The sequence below is a fragment of the Desmodus rotundus genome, chromosome 13 (genome assembly GCF_022682495.2).
Source record: "Desmodus rotundus isolate HL8 chromosome 13, HLdesRot8A.1, whole genome shotgun sequence".
Lineage (NCBI taxonomy): Eukaryota > Metazoa > Chordata > Mammalia > Chiroptera > Phyllostomidae > Desmodus > Desmodus rotundus.
The window spans coordinates 8,963,350-8,985,635 of record NC_071399.1 but is presented as its reverse complement, the minus strand read 5'-3'; the positions used below and the strand labels follow the sequence as shown (position 1 = coordinate 8,985,635).

The window sequence follows — 22,286 nt, the reverse complement described above, 5'->3', positions numbered from 1 at the left end:
TAATTCAATAAAATAGAAATCCATAAGAACAGACTAATATGAGTGATTGAATAAATGAATAAATGAGAGAGAAAAGACAACTCTCCCTTGCATAAGAATCCCAAGCACTTCATGTCCAGGGGTGTCCAACCTGTGATCCATGGGACGCATGCAGCCCAGGATGGCTGTGAATGCAGCCCAACACAATATCGTAATTTTGCTTAAAACAGTATGAGATTTTTGCGTGTGCGTGTGTGTGTGTGATTACATGTTGCAATATATTCAACGTGTGGCCCAAGACAACTCTTCTTCTTCCAGTGTGGCCCAAAGATGCCAAAAGACTGGACACCCCAATAACACAGTCCCTGCCCCAGGAAGTAGAGATGAATCCTCCCCCAACCCTGTTCTCTTGAGTGTGGGTTACAGATAGGGACTGGCTTCCAAAGAGTAGAGTATGGGAAGGGTTGGGGCGGGGAGAGTAATTTTATAGTGGAGAAACCCGTCAAGCACTACCTTGGCCAGGTCATTGTTAACATCACCCATGATAAGTCATGTCGATAGCATGCACCCCTGATGTGATGGTGGGAGAAGGTCACTTCACCTCTTCCTACTCTTTCCTAAAGCCCATAACCAGGTGTCACCATGAGGAAAATTGCAAATAAACCCAGACTGGGGGACTTTCCGCAGGATGTCTAGCCAGAACTCCTCAAAACAGTCCATGTTGTGGAAAACCAGGGAAATCTGGGAAACGGTCACAGAGCAGAGGAGGCTCAAGACCTGATGACGAAGGGAGGGTGGAAACTTGGATGGGATCCTGGAACAAAAAGAGGACATTGGTGGAAACACCAGCGAACTCCAAATGAAGTGTAGGGTTTAGTTCACGGCGATGTACCCATTTTGGCCTCTCAGCTGTGATTAATGTGACATTAACAAAAGGGGAAACTGTGCTATATTTGCAGCTTTTCTGTCAATCTCCAGTTATCCTAAAACATAATGTTTATTCTAAAAAAGACTTGAGGTAACTTAAAATTAAATTATGATGTATTATGTTTCTGTAGGCCATAGATACTAAAGAAGTTTCTGTTTGTTCAGATATTTAGTTTCATTTTTAGGTAAGCTCTCTTTCCAAATTAATGACAGAAGCTTAAACTAGCTTCCAGTATGAAGCTAGTTGTAATCAGACAAGGAACAAAATCTCGCAAAGGTCTCAAAACCAATCTGTACTTAATTTTTGGTTCTGATTAACCACCGTACTTCAGTTCCTCTGCCCATCACATCAATCACTGCAAGGGCTTCTCAGGCTCTTCTCTCAAATGCTCAGTGACTTGGGCTTACATCAGTTTAAATTTTTTCCACATCTATAAGGATTATTATAATACATAATGTAATTAAACATTATGTAACGTGAAATATGAGTGAGAAGTGACAGCTGTAATTTTTAAGAAAACTAAATTGAATGCTTTCAAAATCAAGTGACTCAGAAAAATGCTTTCGAAGTAGACGAGGGTAAATGAACTGTAAAAGATGGGCAAATTCCTTCTATACTACAGTTACGTTGGATCTGACAAGGGGGTTCCTTCCATTTTGCACGTCCAAGTGGCACCCGTCTCCAGGCAAGAGAAGGGCCTCTCCTGGAAAGCCGTGTGCTTCCAGCATTAGGCCTTGACTCTCGATTTCACCGAGACGTGGAAGCAACCTAGATGCTCATCAATGGGTCCATAAAGAAAATGTGGTATTTGCACAAATGCAACATTATTTGGGCTGTAAAAGGAAGGCAATCCTGCCGTTTGTGGTAACGTGAGTGAACCTGGAGGGCGTTGTGCTAAGTGAAATAGGCCAGACACAGAAGAGCAAATATAACCTGATCGCACATAGATGAGGAATCTAAAATAGTCAAGCGCACAGGAGCTAGAGAGTAGCGTGGTGGTTACCAGAGGCTGGGAGAGGGGATGTGGGGAGATGATGGGGAGGTGCTGGCCAGAAGGTATAAAGTTCCAGTTATGCAAGATGAGTAAGCTGTAGAGATCTACTGTACAGTATAGTACCAGTAGTTAACAATATTGTAGTATATACTTAAAAATTTGCTAGGAGGGTAGGTCATATGCTTAGTGTTCTTATAGATAACATAGTAAGTGGAGGAAACCTTTGGAGATGACGACCATGTTAAGGCATTGATTGTGGTGATGGGTTCATGGGTGTGTATTTACCTTCAATTTAACCAAGTAGTATACCTTAAGTATGGACAGCGTTCCTATATGTCAGTCACACTGTAATAAAGTGGTTTTTTTAATTATAATAAAACATTTGAGAATATTTTAAAATGGATTTCATCAAAATAAAAAAAACGGAGGGGTCAAAAGAAACTGTCAAGAAAGTGAAAAGACTCCATAGAATGGTGGAAATTATTTGCAAATTATATATCTAATAAGAATCTAGTACCTAGAATATATAAAGAATTCTAACTCAACAACAAAAAGGCAAATAACCCAACGACAAATGGGCAAAGGATTTGAATAGACATTTCTCCAAAGAAAACTTTAAAATGGATGATAAGTACATGAAAAGATACTCAACATCATTTTTCATTAAAGAAATGCATATCAAAACCCCAAGATATGACTTCACATCCACTAGGGTGGCTATTCTCAAAAAACTGAAGAACAATGTAGGTGTTAATGAGGACGTAGACCCCCAGACGTTGCTGGTGGGAATGTAAACTGCGCAGCCACTTTGAAAAGCGATTTGGCAATCTCTCAAAATCTGAAACAATTATCGCATAACCCAGCAGTTCTACGCCCAAGTACACACCCCAGAGAACGAAACCACAGGCCCACACAAACGCGAGCACCTGAAAACTACCGGCGTTACTCATACTGGCCAAGAGCTGGACACAGCCCGCACATTCATCCACTGATGAACAGATTTTTTAATGCGATGTATCCATATGATGAAATACTTTTTGGCCACAAAAGGAAATGAAGTACCGAAACACACCACAACATGCGTGAACCTTGTCAACAGTATGCTACGTGAAAGAATCCAGACACAAAAGACCACGTATTGTGTGATTCCACCTATGTGAACTATCCAGATCAGGCAAACCTATAGAGGCAGAAAGCAGATCAGTGATTGCCAGGGGCTGAAGGGAGGGAGAGACTGGGGAGTGACTGCGGATGTCCACAGGGGGTTTTTTTAGAGTGATGAAAAGCTGGGAATTAGAGAGCGGTGATGGTTGAGCACCGTGTGATTTCCCAGTTGCAGGGGTTGGAGCCCTAGGAGGACAGAGATGTGGGACGGGCCCCGTCAGCGTCCACTCCCCCTGCCCTTTCCTTTAAAACTGCAGATTTCTTTCAGGCTTTATATCACCCGTGTCTACCCTGTATACTATAGAATTTTACAAATTTACTGCATATAATGCAAACAATTATCCAGTTTTAAAATGATGATTTTATATCTAATGCCAAGATTTGGCAGAAAACACATACTCTTACTTTTTAAAATCTTAGTTCTCCTTCTCTGAAATTAAAAAGTACTAAATTTTGGCACGCCCTCTTGCAGGAGTTCTGCCATTTTAAAAACTCACAGGAGCTATGCCTTTCGGAGAACAGGAGAGAATGACAACCCCATGCACAGGTACCGGGCCACGCCAGCTGTCCCAGCCCTACGACCCGAGCTTCTTCGCTGTGCCTCAGTTCCCACATACGTTACATGGGCCTCATACTAGCCCTGTTTTGTGAAGTTTCGTATGAGTTAGTGCCTGTAAAGCGCTTCGAACAAAGAACAATTCCTGGCATTGAGGAAGAGCTCAATAAATCTTTGTTTATGTTTTCTAGAGCCTCTCCAACTGTCCTTGTAAACCCCGGCAACCGAAACCAAGCGCAGTGCCGTTCCCACAGAAGACAGCCTGGGTTCAGAGGAGGTACGGTGTTGCTGTCTGATCACTTCATTTCCCATGACCTTTCTGCGCATGCCAAGTGTTTTATTTTTGGGTGCAGCAGCACACTGAGTGACTTCACTGAGATGGTGTGAAAACTTCCGTCACCGGTTTTTGGACTGCTTTCCTTCTAAACACTCTACCTGATACTGCTTCACCTTAAAACCCATCGGAAACTTTTATATTCACTAATGCAATCACAGCATTTGTGAAATCATATAATCAGGGAATCTTAACATTTTGAAATTCTCTAGTTCAAAATACTTACAATCCAAACTACAGACAAGGAAATTGACTCTTAAAAATATTGACTCTTCCAAAATCAGACACTTCACTGATTTTTCCCCCTATTATACTGAATTCTCTCTCTTTTAGCCACTTCATCCTCTTTAATGAAGCAATTTATTATCTAAAATAGTGTCATATCATTGTGTAAATGGAGCTTTCCAATCACACTAAAGGGCTGATCTCTTCCCCACCAATCAGGAATCTTTACTGCAGGCTTGTTCCTCATTGGTGAAAGCTAGCTGCAACAGTAGAATGCAGAGGAGTAAACAAAAAAGCATAGCAACAGCTGAGTTTGCTGACTGACGACCCACAACCTAGGCCAACCTGGACTCCTTCATCCCCAATGAGGTGGCCTCTGCATTTTATATGAAGGCTCTGATTCTTCATTCCGCCGTGATCCATCTTATAACATGGCAATCCAGTACAGACAGGAAGATGAAACTGAACAACACAGCTAAAATAAAGTGTATTCCAAGGTAAAAGAGGCAAATACTTTGATATGAAATGGATGATCAGTCAGATGAGATTCAGAGAGAGGGCCATAGGAAGGTACCAGTGCATAAGAACCATGCCTTCAAATCCTACTGTCCTCCTGTCCCCAAATCCTACTAGTGGCAGTAGCAGTTGTGGGTGACGAGACCCGCAGCAGTGTGTGAATCCATCAAGAGGATTGGCAAAGAGCTCTCGTCATCAATCCTAGGCTGTGGGAATGGACAGGAAGGTGGTTGTGCTTCTTCTCATAGCTATAAATGGCCCTGGTTTCCGAAGGAGCATTCACAACCCAGAGCCTGCAGTTTGGCGCCCTAACCCTAGACAAAGTGGGGAGGTTGCTTTTCATAGAGGGTCACGGGGGCACGGAGTCTGTTTTTGCAGGAAGACAGGTCTATCTTACCTTTTATGTTTGCTCACAGAATACGCATTGTGGAAACAGGATGAAGCTGACCAGTGAAGAGTTGCCCAAGGACCCCCTTTATACCTCTCTGTCCCAGTACGCCGCCGAGAACCAATCGTTCTCCCAATGGAGAACGGAAGAGTCTGGTACGAATTCCGATAACACTCTCTAAAAGTTAATCTGCACACCATGGAAAAAGAGAGTCTTATTGCTGTTGAGGAAGGGGCTAACTTTACGGTCTAGCTCTCCTGCTTTCCAGGCCTTTCGAGCTTTCCTGTAAGAATGTGCGGTATCTCGATTGAACTCATCTGGTAGCAAATCATCCATGGGGAAGTCCCACAGAGCCTGCCTGATCCTGATGTTACACTTGGGGCTCTAGGGCACCCTTCTGGAAAAGGGAAGCCAGACGTCTCTTCTCTTAAGGAGAACAATGCCGTACTTGACTTGAAATTGGCCTTTAAAGCTACCATTATCTTCTCTAGTCTTAAAAAATTTAAATTGGGGATGGTTAGCTCATTTGGTTAAAATATTTCTAATTAAGCCTCAAATAAAAATTTCAGCCCTGGCCAAGTGGCTCAGTTGGTTGGAGCATCCTCCCAATAATACGCCACGGTTGCAGGTTCAATTCCTGGTCAGAGCACACACAAGAATCAACCAGTAAATGCATAAATAACAAATCAATGTCTCTCTCCTTCTCAAATCAATTATATGTGCATAAAGTCTTACTCACCCATAGGACGGCTTTGCCTAAAGAACTGCATGTAGACCACACTGCCAGAGCTCCTGCCTAGCAGTGAACCAGGTGACTTTGAAAACCAATCAACGGATATTTCTGGATGAGACAAGGCACCGTGTTAGGTCCTGCGATAATACTTTCCTTCTCCCTCAGCTGAGAAGGCCAGGAATGAGAACTAGGAAGGAAACTAGTGTACGCAGTTCTGTGTATTGAGTAATTGGTGACTGGGAGAGAGAAGATCCATGCCAGGCGGTTAAAGGTGGAATTCTTTATCTTCCTTAGGCCCCTACAGCCATGCTAACTTGGTGGATAAGGCCTTGCAGCTCTTGAAGGAAAGAATAAGAAGAGGCGATGCCGTGGCCTATTTCCTACGAGGCCAGCTCTATTTTGAAGAGGTATCATTCTCTATTCGTTTTCACTTCACATAATGCTGTGAGACCCTCACAGCAAAATTTCTCCTACAGTTCCTTACGTTGTAATGTCAGGGAAATTCTGTCAGTGCCATCGAGTATGGTTGTAGCTTCAAGTGTGACACATTGGTATCATCTTAAGGAGACATCTGACCTTTCTCCATAAAAGTCATTCTAACGAAAGTCATTATAGGAGACATTTGGGTATAAAACTCATGCTTACACTATAAATTAAAAATCTAGTTGTTATATTTTTGCCCCAAATATTTAATATCATGTATAAAATATTTTCATGTTAACAGTCATTGAGACCCTGATTCTCATCTGGTACTTAAAGGTAGCTCATGTGTTCCTCTATAGAGTAAGGAGGGGACGGGCCTCCACGCACATCACACTGATGGGCCCTGCGGGCGGGGCGAGGAGGGACTGCGCCCACGCTCACTGCAGCGTCGGCAACAGAGCTCCAGTTCCTCACTGAGCCCAAGGGCACATGTGAAAAGGGACCAGCTGCCCCGACCCCTCACCATCGTTGACTATTTGGGCAGCTACTCACCTGTATCCCTCTTACTCTTTCATCTGTGGATGGCCCCTTCTTTAATTCTGGCAGCAATGTCTGTTGAGGGCCCGTCCTGCCCCATCACTGCGAGGACAGCATAGCTTGACAGTTAAGAGAAGGGCCGCTCAGCTTTGGGCATCGGTGCACATATGGTTCTGTTGCTTTTTAGCTGTTCGTCCTTGGGCACAAATACTGCACCTCTCGGTGCCTCAGTTTTCTCATCTGTAAAAGGGGAGGAATAATGTGTGTCTCGTAGAGCTAATGTGAGGATGCACGCGTTATAAAATAGAGCCCAGCACCTAACTAACAAGGGCTTTGTAAGTGTTTGCTTTTATTGTGCTGGGCACTAACTGTATAGTGAAGAGGGAATCAGAATGGTCCCCACTTCATAAAGTTTACGATCGGGTAAGGGCAGAAAGTAGATTAAAATATGTATAATGAAAAACAAGAAAACGTTCCATGAAAGGAATCCACTGCACACTGTGATGGAGAACAACTTAGGGACAGAGCGGAAGGATGTGTTGCTGAAACCGAAACTTGCAGGGAAGGAAGCAGGCAATGCACACAGCCAAGGGGAAGCGCACTCCAGGTAGAGGGGAGGACAGAGGGAACGTTCCGGAGACGAGAAAGGGCGTGGTGAGTGCTAGGACTTAAAAAGAGACCCACATGGTGATAAGCAGGGCAGAGGATGGCTCTCCATGAGCTTTGAAATGCAGTAAGAGGCCGTTGAAGTTCAGTCTGTGATGAATGGATCAGAAGGCAAGCATAGAACCAAGACCAGTTTGGGGTAAAATTACACGAGTTCAGGCAAGAGGATGGTGGTCTGGCCCTGAGTTGAAGCAGTGGTGCGTGGTATTTGAAGACACAAATAATGGCGCACTGGACCGTAAACCGGAGAAGTGGGGAGGACTGAGTTCTGCGGTGACGAGCGGGAGTTCAATTTCTGGGCATGTTATGTCCGAAATGCCTTTTAGTCATCCAAGTAGACAGATTTCAAAGTAAAAACTTACATGTCCTCCAAGGAGAAGTTTGGGCTGAAGGTGTGTATGTGAGATCTTCCAGCAGGTATATGGTAGTTAAAATCACGAAAACTAAAAGAACTTTCTTACTATTCCTCTGTATGTTCTAACTTTCCCAGGCCTCTCACATCTAAGCCAAACATTAGCCAGAAAGGAAAATGAACTTCACAACTCAGTCATTTACTCGTTGTGATGTGTTCTTTAAAATAAATGTTAGGATGTTGCTGCAATTTTTGTTAATTTTTATCAATTTGTGGATTAATTAGTATTTTATGAAGAGAGAATTTCAATTACTTTTGTGTTTTCCAAAAGTTGTTTTTCTCTGGCCTGCTCTTTCTAATAATGACCTTTCAGTTCAGCAGTGGCTCTCTCTCCACCGTTGCAAATGGTCCATTCTTTGGTGTGAGACCCGAGCCTGGTGGACTAGGATATAATACCCATATCAGTCCCTCGCACCTCAGCATATTTGTTACCAGACTGTCTGCCTGCTGAGGAGGCTTAAATCGATGACAGGAGCCGTGGGGATAGGATTTAATGACAGAGAATGTCCTGATGTGGCCATTTTCTCTGAGGCTTTGGTCCCAGCTCTGAAATCTCTGAAACTTCAGGAGTGGTGGGTGATGCCGGGCTACAAGGAGCAGACGGCTAGGCTCTCATTTCGAGAGAGGACTGGCAGTTTGAGCCAAGAGGTTAGGTCCGTTTCATTGACTTAGTTGGGTGTTGATTGTCAATGACTCACTTGCAACTTCCATGAATTTGTTGCTCTTTTATTGTCTCACTTAGCGCTGCTAGCTAGATTTAGGTGGGAATTAAACAAGCGGGATTGCTTTAAGATGATAAAAATAATTCAGTGTTTCCTGGGAGCGTGCAGGGATGGTATGAAGAAGCATTACAGCAGTTTGAAGAGATCAAGGAGCAGGACCATCAAGCAACGTACCAGCTGGGAGTGATGTACTACGACGGGCTGGGCACAGCTGCAGACGCTGTAAGTCTCTCTTTCCTCCCAGTGTTAAGATTCACTGTTAGTGGGTTATGTGACATAATTAAAATTACTTACATTTAATATTTCTCTCCTTACAGTTCAACAATGCCTAACCTTTTTAGCATTCAAAGGACAGCAGTAGTCATTTGGACATTTGTGTGAGCAACAAAATTTCTTTTTGCCTCTTCTCCTTGCTACCATTAGATGTAATTTTTTAATATGCTTTTCTGTATTTTCAAAGTTATTCCTAAGCCACACAAACATGGAGAAAAGCTGGAAAATAAGCAAAAAAAAGGATCATTCCAAATCCTATCAAATAAGAACACTGTTATTATTTTAAAGTATATTCTTCCGTGAACTGCCACGTGCAAAAACAATTCCTATAAATACGACTTTACTAGAGCGGCAGTCGCGGTGCCCGTGCAGAAGAACCGCCCCTGCTGTGAAGTGCACTAAGGCATTTAGCTGTGGACTGTGCTGGTATTTACATGTCTTCCGATGACCTGGAACAAGTTAGTAAAAAAATGGACGAGGCAAATATAGCAAACCAGAAATAATATGGTAGTTATGCAAATGTTTACTGTATATCCTTTCTACTTTCCTGAATGCTTGAAAAATTTTATTAAAAGAGAAAAAACACAAAGAATAATTACAGCAGCCACTGGACAAATGTGATTTGTCTAAATTCCCCTGTTAGAAGAGAGTAAATATGTACTTAATAAATGAAATAAAAAAATTTAATAGATCAACAAATATGTTCCAAGAAGCATAGGAACACAGTGAAACTTCATGAAGAAATTATAGTTCCGCTGCAGTAAAGCTCTGTTTAATATGAAGAGCATAATACAGAGCCTGTATGTGCCCACATCACAGCATCAAACTACATAAAGGAAATGTGCAAAAAACCAAACTGATAAAACGTTAGATTTAATTTTAATTTCTGGATATGATAGATAATATTCAGTATATAGTAGATAAGTTTAAGTGAACCATGCAGCATCCACACAATAATATTCCTGCCATGACATCTTAAGTCTCCCTGGTTGAGATACCAAAATTGAGCATGTACTAGGCATATATGTTTGAGCACAAAGAAAATTATAATAAACACTTTCCCTCTCAAAGTAAGTTGTGTGACAACTCCACTCATTCCTTAAGATTTAAACAGTCAAAGAGTTTGCTCTGGCTTGTGTGGCTCAGTGGATTGAGCATCAGCTTGCGAACCAAAGGGTTACCGGTTTGATTCCCAGTCAGGGCACATGCCTGGGTTGTGGGCCAGGTCCCCAGTAGGGGGCGTGTGAGAGGCAACCACACACTGATGTTTCTCTCCTTCTCTTTCTCCCTCCCTTCCCCTCTAAAAATGAATAAATAAAATCTTTTAAAAGATAGTCAAAGAGCTTTAAAATTAAAATATCCAGGTGGTTTATGTTCTCCTAATCACCTCTGCTGTTCTTCTTCTTGCCACATTTTTATCCGTACTCATCATCTTTGTGGCCATACCTTCCTCTCTCTGCCCTGGCACAGGGCATGGCCTGTTGTCTTTCATGATCTCATAAAGCAAGGATTTTGCTGGTCGCGTGGCTGCTGCTAAAATGGAGGGGCCTCAGAGAGGACCAGCCAGATCCCACGCAGTGAACAACTTGAACTTGCTCATCTGCCATTTCAGGTGCCCTCTGGTGAGGACTTCTCCCCGGCTGCACTCCTCACCAACGTGCCCAGTCCTCTTCCTGCCCCACCCTTCCCCCTTCTGTGTCTTTCTGCTTCATCCTCTGCTTCACTGAGAAAAGCAAATTTATCCCACTTTCCCACGATGTAGTTTAGTCGCCTCTTCGTCTGCCCTCCTTTCTGTCAGGTCCCTGTTCAACTTTCCTCTGGAAGGTGTTCTGTGACCATGTTACCCGAACAGCCCCCTTTACTTTGTTCACAGACGTCATGATTGTCTCAGCTGTTTGTTGCTGCTCCCTAATTGGAATGTACGCTCCATAAAATTAGCTGCTTCACTGCCGACCCCCCAGGAATCTAGAACAGCGTCCGGCCCGAGGTGGACCCATAGCAGTCGCCGGCGATGCCATTACCGGGCATCACCTCAGGGGCCTTTCCAACACCTGTCCTGGAGAAAGATCACATCCCTCTAAGAAAAACTGTGGTGGCAGCTGGCAGGATAATAAAATATTTGGCCTCGTTACAAACAAAATCAGTAACCCATTAAAAAAATAAAATATGATAACCAAGTAAGATTTAGCCCAGACATTTAATAATTCAACATAAGGGAATCTATGAATAAAATATACCACTTTAATAGCCCAAATAAAAGAAACGAGATGGTGGTCTCAGTACGTACTGAAAGTTTCATAAAACTCGATATTTATTCACAGTAAAAACCTGAAAAACTAGAGAACAGTACTAGGAAGTGTTTCCTTACAACTGAGGAGTAGCCAGTTCGAGGCTCTCCGTTCACGAGCAGAAACACAGTGTTTCCCCACTGCTCACACCAATCGACTCTCGCCGTCTCCCGAATTTCATTCAAGTGTCTCCAGCCCTCCCTCCCCTTTCCCTCTGTTTCACCGCAGGCTCGCAGCACCCTGAGTTGGGCTACAGTAAACGCAAATCCTCTAACTTTGCTCTTCTCCCTCATTCACTCAGCCACCAAAGCCGTCTTTTCCAAACTCTCATCGGACCGTGGCCTGTCCATCTTTAAAAACTTTTACGACGTCAGTGGTGAAGATCAGAAGAAAGGGGTGTAATTGGGACTGCTCCCGCAGACAGCCAGCTACTTGGCCATTTACGCAGTCAGGTTTTCAGTTCCCAAACCAACCACCGTTGTCCCAGAACCTCCCCAGGCCCGAGCTGGCCGCCTGCCTGGTTGCTGCCATCAGTGGGGCTTCCCAGGCATCCTGAGGCCAAGCCACCGAGACTCTATCTGAACTTGACGCCAGAATTCCGTCAAACCTTGACTTCACTTGGTCCCGCCGAGCTTCGCAGCTCTGTAGTGGCCACCACACAAGATGTGAGCCTCTCCGGCCATCGGTGTCTTGACTCCATATTGCCCAGTGGCTCCTCTCCCTCTCCTACCACTGCCGTCCAGCTGGCAGAGTCCCCCACGTCCTCAGCCTCTTCTCAGACCACTGCCCTCATCTCCTTGCCTTACATGAGACTTGGCTGTCCCACAAGCAGCCCTTGCTGGTGGGGAGCTCTCCCTCTGACACCCCAACGTGCCGCAGTGCTCAGAGGTGGGGCCGACATCACTTCCTTCCCCGGTTCACTTCCCACCCTAGACACCAAGTCCCTACTTTTAAGTTCACGCCAACTCGTTGCTTTTCTACTTCTGTCTGTCTCTGTGTCACTGGCCATTCCCCTAACGTGAGTCTGAAGCCTGGCTCTGGGACCCCATCCTTCTGTCCGACACTTGAACTAACAACTGAGCAGCGGAAGGAGCGGCCATGTCCACTCCTGTGGGAGGGCTTACACACCGCTTCACAAGAACACCATTAAGTTCTTACAGCCAGCTGGGGGAAAGCTGGTAGACACACACCACATAACATTCACAAAATAAATCCACAGAACCTGGGGCTCACGAAAAGTAAAACACCTTGATTTTCTTGTCTATTAATGTGGGAAGCAGCCAACTTCTTCCGAGAGCAGCGAGGGGGGATTACAGCACGTATGCCTGCATTTGATTGACAGGTATTATCTTGCAGTGTTTCAAGGGCTGTGTCTGGGGGATTCCTGGAGGGCGTGGTTAGCATGTCTTCCAGACACTCTTTGTGACCACGGAGATGTCATACGAAGATTAGCATACAGTGTGTCCATTACTGCTGAGCACATTTAGTGAGGAGCGGGCTTGGAGAGAGAAGACAGCATTTGTTTGGGGCTCACAGATGTCCCGTGAGAATTCTAAATGTGAAAGAAGTCCCAGCTATTTTGGCACTTCGATCAATTCCAAGAACTGTGCTGATTCAGAATAGGGCCTAGGAGCTGGGAGGGAGGAGCGGGGAAAGGAAACTCTACTGAGATGTTGCCATGCAACTCTGGAAGCTGAACAATGTGGGGAGTGCCTCGCACCCCAGCGCTCCCGGAACGCCTCCCCAGGACCGCAGACCGCGGGCACACAGCAGGAATTGCATCCTGCCAGAGGGGGGAGGCTTCACGCATATGGGGAGAAAGAAACCAGTCTGGGCAAAACTAAAACCGAGGGCTTTCTGTTTGTTCTGTTCCTTGTGGAAGGAAAAAGGAGTGGAATATATGAAGAAAATAGTTGATTCTCCATGTCCCAAAGCAAGACACTTACAGTTTGCAGCTGCTTACAACCTCGGAAGAGCTTATTACGAAGGAAAAGGTGTTAAACGATCGAATGAGGAAGCTGAAAGGTAACCTTTCCTGAGAATGAGTTCTCGTTTTAATCAAATGCTGAAACAAATAACACCTTGCCTTGTCTTTCTCTTGTAGACTGTGGCTTTTTGCTGCAGACAATGGGAATCCAAAGGCTAGTGTGAAGGCTCAAAGTATCCTAGGATTGTATTACTCAACGAAGGAGCCCAAAGAGCTAGAAAAGGTATCCTGATCTGTTTTTTATGTTAGCATGTAGATTTGTGTCACTGTCCTTTCTTTAAAAGGGTGACAAGGAACAAGTGGTTTTGAATCTCTCTATATCATTAAAATGTGAAGAAAGTTTAAATTTTAAGACCTCCAAGCCCATTTCCTCCTTTAATCATCTATGGATGCTACCTTCCCTGCGTCTACCAAAGGAGACCGCAACCGCGAGAGCATTTTGTATGGAAAAAAGTCACACATACAAAATATATTCCATAAATGTTCTAAGAGGGAGAGTCCCGAAATGAAGCCCAAATCCTTGTGAGTGTGGCTACAGTATTGACTGATGGGGGAAGTCGCATGACACTAGTAAGATATACCAAAAACTAATTGAGAATTAAATCCATTTAAGAGTTTTACAGAACTACAATCTCTTTCATCGTCTGTGACTGAAATATTTGCCAAGAAATCTTAGAGGGGAAAGGAGTCGTAGGGCTGAGTTCTATTTGTAAGAGGCGTTCAGGGCAAACTTGTTAGAGCCACCTAACAATGTAAGACCCTCCTTGGACAACTGCACCTCACTTGGAAATAACTTTCCGAGCTCATTCCCATTCAGGTAGCTGAGTATTAAGCAAATGCACCTGGGCCTCCACACGGCTTTTATCTTTGCTTGCCTTTGATCTTGAAAGCGCCCTCTCTGAGACCCACCTGGAGCTCCACCTTCCCTGAGCTTCCTCCCTCCCCCCTGTGCCAGTAGCAGGTGCGGCTCACAGCCATGCAGACGCTTTGTCCCCATTTCCCACCTTGTTGATGTGGAAAATCTGAAAATCCTGAAAGCTGAGAGAGCAGAACTCTAGGCAGTGACCTCACCGGCACTGAGGGGTAGACCACAGGGGTCTCACCTTACACTCACTCTCTCTTTAAGGCATGGGAAATTGATGCAAGCCTGAAATACCTTCAAGGAACCAGAACTATTTCCTAGAGCTGAATTAAGGATGCTATCTTACCATTAGAGACTTTTCTCTTTCTGGTACTCCCTTGTCATTTCACCTTGTAACAACATGAAACTGTGCTTTTTTTAAGGCGTTTTATTGGCATTCCGAAGCATGCGGCAATGGAAATCTGGAGTCCCAGGGTGCACTGGGGCTCATGTACTTCTACGGACAGGGCATCCGCCAGGACACCGAAGCTGCCCTGCATTGCTTAAGGGAAGCAGCAGAACGTGGAAACGTGTATGCGCAGGGGAACCTTGTGGAGTATTACTATAACATGAAGTTCTTCACGAAGTGTGTGGCGTTTTCCAAAAGGTAAATGAGCTGAAGGAAAGTACTTACGGAAACTGTTGCTGGACGCGCTGTGCCAGGTGCTCGTGGGAGGTGCTACAATATTGTGCGCGAGAGCTGTTGAGCGCTTGAAACGTGGCCAGTGCCCCTGAGGACGGAACTTTTACAGTGGGATTTTAACTAAGTTAAGCAGCCATGTGTAGCTAGCTAGCAGCTACCATACCAGATCATACAATTCTATGACATCAGTCTTCAGGACTTCAGTGCCGTTAGTTCTGTATGCCAGCTGAGTGAGCTTAAGCAAGATTTTTAACTTTTGGAGACATCAGTTGCTTTACTTATAAGAACATACTTTTACTGCAGGGTTATAAAAATAGTGTATATAAAGTACCTAACATAGCTTGGCACATCAGAGATGTATATTAAATACTAAATCCATTGCTTCCTGCACCCTTAGCCACAGGCTCTTTAAGTATGTGATTTCTGTATAGCTTGACAAGAACTGTACAGTGAGAATAACAGTTAAAAGACTCCAACACTAACACCTTATAAAATATTTGGAAATTTTCATACAACAGGGACATTTCTTTTCCCTGAGCCTGTGTACTTTCCTGCATCTACTTACCCATGCTGAACAAAAGTAACATGCAAGAAAGAGCCGCCCTGGCCATCTGGAACAGCCGCAAGCCTGGGCCGATGTGTGTCCCGGCCAGTGATGCCCTCCCCTCCCACAGAGCCCGCAGGCCCCCAGCCCATGGGAGGTGGCCACGGCCCGGAGGACAGAGCAGCTGCCTCTGCCCTCTCCTCCCCAGCATCACGGCCTCCAGTCCACAGGCCACATAAAGGTGCGACCTCTCCAATGTCCCAAATCTCCAAATGCCCATTTGACTGGAACTAAGACTTAATTTCTTACAACCTTTGGAACATTCCACTGTTGTCCACATTCCTATTCCCCGTAACATTAGGGTTAACAGGGACACGACTAGGTCTCCTTTCCACGCAGTTCTCCGTGTTTGTGCCTGGGTTACACAGAATGAGTTCTTCCTATTGCCCACTTTTAAACAAAGATAGATGTGCAAGTTTTTAAATGTGTTTTCTGGTCCTGTGGGACAAAAGTCCAAATTTAAGGTCATGTTTGAGTAAACGGTCCAAAGAAAGAGAAAATGCATTGTTGAAACCTGCAGTGATATCACTGTACTCTGCCGTGGACAATGCGCTCCCGTGTATAATGCGCAGCCACACTTTGTACACATCATGCATGGGATTAGCATGCCCATTATCATACCCATCGTACGTAATCATTACACCCGTGCATAATGTGCACCCTTATTTTCCCCTCAAAAACTTGGGCAAAAAAGTGCACCTTATACATGGCAAAATACAGGTAAGTTTAAAATATTAATATTACAAGAAAATAACCTTTCCTTTACCTCCTAGTGGTTATGAAGCCTGACGAGTATAATCATAGGGAAGCTATGGAGCAGCCACTTCCCCTGGTATTTATTAGCTCTGTCATACTCGCCCTTCACCTCACCGCTTTGTTAGCAGTCCACCAGGTAGAAATGAGGAAATCACGTGGGGCACAAGGACAATTTCTGGACACGTTACCTGTGGAAATGTCAGCCATAACTGGAGCCCTTTCCATTCCACAATTTCCCACCATACCAGGATCGCCGACTACGACGAGGCTCACGACATCCCCATGATAGCCAAGGTCACAGACTGTCTCCCGGAGTTCATCTGCAGAGGCATGACCATGGCGTCCTTCTACCACGCGCGATGCCTCCAGCTCGGCTTGGGGATCACAAAGGACGAAGCGGCTGCTAGGCACTATTATTCTAAAGTAAGTGGGCTGAGAACAAATATCAATTGACTCAGAAATCTCTGGGCTGTTAGTTGAGACCTGACCATCTTTTACGGGTTTGTGCTTTTTCCTCCTTAATTATTGTCAGATAACCAACCACTATATACGATGAGGTGGTCAGACATGTAGGTTGTCTGCAGACAGCTCTGTCCAGTTCTGATTAGCGTGATTAAAAGTCCTGTATTATGCTCTCTCACTCTGCTACTATCTGCAGGCTAAGGCCCAGCTCCCGGACCTTAAAGCCAGAATGTCCGTGCCTCCTTTCACCCGGAGAAAGTGTGAGCCTGTATCCTCACTGTAGTACCTTAATGAAATAGGGTTTTTAAAAGTTTCGTATGAGTGACATCTATCAGGCAGAGGAGGAATATTCATGAGTTTGAGATAACCAGTTAAAACGAGCCTTTTCATGTTTTAACCCACGTGATTAACTTATTAAAATCCCAAACAAATTTCACATCTACAAATCAAACAACTGTTGGCCCTGCCTGGGTAGTTCAGTTGGTAAGAACATCATCTAGATATGCCAAGGTTGCGGGCTTCAGCCCAGTCAGGGCACGTACAAGAATCAACCACTGAGTGCACAGATGAGTGGAACGGCAATCGACGTTTCTCCCTCTCTCTCTAAAACTAATAAATGATAGTAATATAAGTCCGTTGTTAAAAGTGGGGAGGGGTGGGAGAGGGGGATCATTATGAAGAGCAACTGCAAGTGAGCACTTTTGTAGAGACGGGAAAAACAGAAGTCCTGTGCACACCTGGGTCCGTGCCACCCAGGCAATCCCATTAGAGTGCCCTCGCCACGAAACCTACAGAGCAGTTCTGGCGCACACAAACTGTTCAGCTCCAGCAGGGGGGCGAGTCCAGGCAAAACTTCCCAACTCCCTCGCCGGAATCCGCCCTCACTGCAGCGGTCCCCAGCGTCGTCTGCGTGTTAACACCACCCGGGTCCTCTCAAAACTTCCAGAGCCCAGGCCTCACTCAGAACAGCTCGGCTCGGTCTCGGGGACTGAGACGCGAGCACACTTATTGAAGCTCCCAGGGATCCCCGTGTGTGGGAGTCTCGGCAGGCAAGTTGGGAACCCTAAATTATACAGAAATACAGTGCACAAGTACAGCTATTTATCACTATACCATTCTATTAGTATGAATAATAGTTGTCTTTAACTTTTTAAAAATCTAAATGTTCTATGTATTATGCCAATTTCCACACCAAGTCAAGTTCAGATTGTATCCTGTCCTTCGTATCTTTTCTAAATAAACAGAAGCAGAGAAAACTCTGGGTCAAAAATACCCTGGATTGCGGTATATGTTTATCCTAAGTAAAACAACAGAATAAGCAATTGGCCGTCTTGGAACAGTTTTCCATATGGTTGGAGATAATGGCCCCATTACTCAGTTTTGGCCACTGTATTTTATGGGAGATGCTTTTAAAATAGAGAAAATTCGCATGTTGTAAGCCAGTGAAGGGTCTGGGATCCCGTCACGTCGTAAGGCGTGATAAGAGAAACTGGGCGTGAGGCATTCCGACAGTGGTCTTCACTGGACTGAAAGGCTATAGAAAAGGAACCGTGGGGGTGGGGAGGCAGAATTGGAGCCACCGGCAGTGCATGATGGGAAAAGGGAAGGCGGTGGATGGTGCAGAGACCATGCCTGGGGCTGGTGTCGGCTCTGCCTCCATCAGGCTGGGTGGCTGCAACGACTTGGCCTCAGGGTTTCCAGGAAACCAGCAGTAGATGCTCTCTTAGGGCCCTCTAATGGTTCTAAAGTACATGGAGGGCATTTTGAGCTTAATATAAAGAAGAATCTGCTAATACAACTGTTCAGGAAATGTTCAGTAAGAAAAGCTTTTCCTGTAACGTGGTGACTTCTTGCCACCAGACGTGACCAAGCAAGTATCTAGTGACCAGCTGCCATGGGTACTAAAGGGACACTTTCTGCGTGGAGAGAGATTTGGGTGTGATTCTTGACATTCTATGAAATTATGAACTATTGTGTATCATTATTTAGTCATAATAAAATGTTATACTTCAAAGTAAGATTATGATGAGATGCTACTATTCACATAATGAGATAATAACAAGTTTGAGGCCGAAAGTTACTGCTTTCCATATTACTCACTTTAATAATTTGTGTCCTAGACTTGCTATCATCAGTGCCTACATCTCCTTTATTTTTGACACTGATAAAATTTTCTCTCTTTCAATTGGTAACAGCATGGGTATTTTTACTATGATCTTTTTTGCATAGGCTAATTTGAACTTCTCTAATTAAAAAGTCAGAATAGATGTGTATCTTAATTAAGAAACTCCCTTGAGATTCATTGTATGTACTATTCTTAAACACAAACCAAAAATTATTAAAAAGTAAAAAGACCCAACAATTCAAAATATATTTAAATAACTGACTCTTTGCCTTTGATTTTTAAGGCTTGTCGTCTGAACCCTGCACTGGCGGATGAACTTCACTCTTTACTTATTCGTCAAAGAATTTAGACCATTGTGCATTTCAACAAAGATCGTCTACCCTAATACCTTTAAAATGTGTGTATTTTTATAACAGCTATGTTCGGTTATTTTCTCCATTTCAAGTTACGTTGTTTGGGTTTTTTACTGATGACACATTACCTTTCATTCTTGGATTTGTATTCTGTCATTTTTCAACTTGAAATGCAGTCACAGGATCAAATTGTTGGACAATCGCTCAAAAAGCCAGCTCTTAGCCTACAGACTGGCCTGAATCACATCAAATCATTTTAATGCCGTAAAGCAAATCTCTTCTCCCGTCTTTAAGTACAGCGTCCCGAAAGACCCGGTGCAGCCTCTGGTTTGACAACTTCACAGTAGAAGTGCCACCACGTATAGAATATGTTATAGATGAAATTGTTTCACTTCAACTGGTTATTTACATTTTTAAATTTAAAATTCACAAAAACAAATAAGAAAAAATGTTTGAAGGAATTTACAAGTAATTTTAAAAATAAATTTGTGTAGCATATGCTTCTGAAGTTGTTAAAGCTAAGACGGCACTGGATCTTCTGGGACATCTTGTACTCGCAAAGAGATTGTTGGAATTTAACTGGCTGGTTTATGATCAACTTTAAAACAGTGGGTTTAAGAAACTGCTTACAACCATGTCCCTCCATATCTTCCCTTAAATATCTTAATTTAATGAAACTGCTATATTCCTGAGAAGACCATCAATTAAAGCTAGATGTTTTCTTTGTGCTTCATTTTCTACATTTTAAAAAACCTAGATGTACTTCAAAGCAAGATAAAATGTGCAAAAAATCTCAATGAAATCAATATAGAACTATAACTAAATATGGTTAAAAATTAAGTTAGCAAAAGGCTTTCCTTATAGTAATGGCTTCAATGAAGACAAAAGAGGGCAGGAAAATAGAATTCATATGCATAAGACTGCAGTGGTGGCCATCTGTGAAACGCAGCTAGGGGCAATATGTCTTAAAGATACCGTAATATCTTCTTTGTGGACATACTAGGCTACTGTTGCTTTATTTTAAAAGCCGCAACCATCCTTTCTGAAAGTGGGTTTAAATGAGATCCTGTCTTAGTCGGGGAAGTGCCGTTGCTGTGTCCCGGCCAGTCACCAGGTATCGCAGGGCAGAAAACGACGTCCCTCTGTTTTATGTTCTGGTTTGTCTATATTACTTGAACTTCATTTTGTCTTTATAGAAAAGAAAGAAAATGTCAAAAGAATTTTCTGTGACATTCCCTCAACTGGTCCTATGCTTCTCCCTTAAATCTCTTAAAAATTACACACTTAAAACATCCTTGAAAATCAGTTTTCTTTGGAAATCTCTACTGAAGACTCTCCTCTCCTCCAGTAACGCGTTTCAATATCTCAGGCAATTACGAGATTCTAAAGTATCTCAGGTTTTATCCCTTTCTACACTGCAGGCCGACTTGCTTCACTCTTGTTCTCTACCATTCGTGTAACTCTGCTCAGCCACCCGAAGGTCCACCGTCCCCGCGAGTGTTCCCTCCCCCGCGCTCAGTCCAGTTCCGTAGGCCTTTACGGATGCCCACGTGGCAATGCAGTGAAGCGGTGCATGTTGGCTTTAACAGCACGTTTAATAGATTTGCCGTCTTTCTTCATCAAAGTAAAGAACGCTCTTTCTTTACCTGCCATGAACACACAGGCCGGCGCGGCCGTGCCCGCACTGCTCCACGCTTATTTTCCAGCCGGTTCTCGTTCCCTGCCTGTCTGCTTGCTGTCTAGTCAGTGACAAACAATAAACTGTCCTTGTGTGCAACAAACAAACCAATCAGTCATGGGTCTGAAACACCCTCAAGTAGGAGATGACATGAGAATTCACCTTAAAGAGAGACTGAGGAGTGAGTTGTTCTCTCACCTGCAGTGTGAGTTCAGCAGCTGCAGCCACATAGCGCACGAGATGCACATTTGCAGGAACCGTGCTGCAGGTAGTCCCCAGCCCTCGGCGAGTTCGCACCGCTTCTCTTCTCTGGTGGCTTTCCTACGTCCCTACGAAGGACAGTTCTTACCCGTATAAACAGCCAACTTGGATTTTTACCTGCAGTGTCAAATATCGTCCTAGTTTGATAAATAATTATCAAAGAGCTGAAACTGTGAGAATCCCAAAGATAAAATTTGGTTGACTAATTTTCAATCATTTATCTTTCAGAAGTTATGTTTCATATCAAGAATGTGGCAGGCATGATCTATCGGTGATATCATCAATACCACTTTAATAGCTATAGCATTTTTCTTTCATGGATTTCAAACTGAATTTCTGCCTGTTTTGCTTTCGATATTCTTGGCAGCTAGATAGGGGAACGTGTTTTATTACCCCTGCATAATAGGTGGTAAAACCCAGGAAAACTGATTGAGTTGTGCAGTAACAGTGGGCCCCTGCATCTCAGCAAATGCCCCTACTGGTCCACGAGACTCGACACAGTCCTGTCCCTGAACTCCCAGAGGTCCTTCCCTCCTCTTCCTGTCTCTGGGTCTCGGCCCTGCCCGTCTGCAGCCCAGCTCACAACCCGCCCCCAGTGCACCGCTTCTTCTCATTCACGTCAACATCGTGTTTTCCACATATTCATCCTGTGTCCGGAGAAAAGGCAGCCACCTATTTCCTTGCGGAAGTACTTCTGTGCAAATGTCTTCTACAAAAAGGGGCACTTGATAAATGTTTGAACTGCCTGAAGTGTTTCAGCCTCTTTCAGATATAAGCAACTTAAACGTCATAGAGCTCTAGGATTCGTTTTTATATTTTATTGCTTCAAATGCTTCAAACTATGGGAAATCTTTGGTAAAAATAAAGACAAATTTTTCACAGTAACTTTACATAAAGCATTGCACAACAATGGTCTTCGATACACATGAATATAGGAATGTTCAAAATCCTCAGGGAGGACATTATCTGTACAGTATTTACACTTCTTCATTTCGAAAGTTTTCATAAATATTTATAAGATTTCCTAGGTTCTTACCACATAGTAACATTTATATGTCAATCAGCATGTTGAACTTTAAAGTATTTATATTCTTATGAAAATAAAAACCAATAGTTAACAGAAGTGGTTTTTCCTGTTGCCTGCGACAGCCTCGACCCACTCTGCTTACTTCCCGCAAAACTGGAGGGAGGTAACTAAAATAAAATCCACATTGTTCTCAGTCAAGCCCTCTGAGAAAAGAGGAAATGCAGCATGTCCATCATCACAGACATCTCTCAGTGGTTTTATTGTGCAGACTCAAACCTGACCCGCTCCCGGGGGGCCCACGTGAGCTCTCAGCTCTGGACACAGTTCCATCAGCAGCAGCTCCATCAGCAC

General features: G+C 43.9%; 2 protein-coding genes across 3 annotated transcripts in view; one reads left to right on the top strand and one right to left on the bottom strand.

Annotated features, from left to right (window-relative positions):
- LRP2BP (LRP2 binding protein) overlaps positions 1–21,730 on the top strand; it is a 24,355-nt gene extending 2,625 nt beyond the window's left edge. The window contains exons 2-11 of one of the 2 annotated variants that reach the window (XM_045197089.3): positions 3,813–3,898; positions 4,400–4,677; positions 5,113–5,239; positions 6,112–6,224; positions 8,686–8,799; positions 13,021–13,163; positions 13,243–13,348; positions 14,410–14,633; positions 16,278–16,452; positions 18,900–21,730. In XM_045197089.3, the coding sequence (XP_045053024.1) occupies positions 5,134–5,239; positions 6,112–6,224; positions 8,686–8,799; positions 13,021–13,163; positions 13,243–13,348; positions 14,410–14,633; positions 16,278–16,452; positions 18,900–18,965 (1,047 nt within the window). In that variant the 5' untranslated portion in view covers positions 3,813–3,898; positions 4,400–4,677; positions 5,113–5,133 and the 3' untranslated portion in view covers positions 18,966–21,730. The remainder of the gene's footprint in view (positions 1–3,812; positions 3,899–4,399; positions 4,678–5,112; positions 5,240–6,111; positions 6,225–8,685; positions 8,800–13,020; positions 13,164–13,242; positions 13,349–14,409; positions 14,634–16,277; positions 16,453–18,899) is intronic. The other variant, XM_024562802.4, reaches the window with a different exon arrangement.
- Positions 21,716–22,286, bottom strand: part of SNX25 (sorting nexin 25) — an 81,180-nt gene continuing 80,609 nt past the window's right edge. Inside the window, exon 19 of the mRNA XM_024562685.3 lies at positions 21,716–22,286. Coding sequence (XP_024418453.2) covers positions 22,206–22,286 — 81 coding nt within the window. The 3' untranslated portion in view covers positions 21,716–22,205.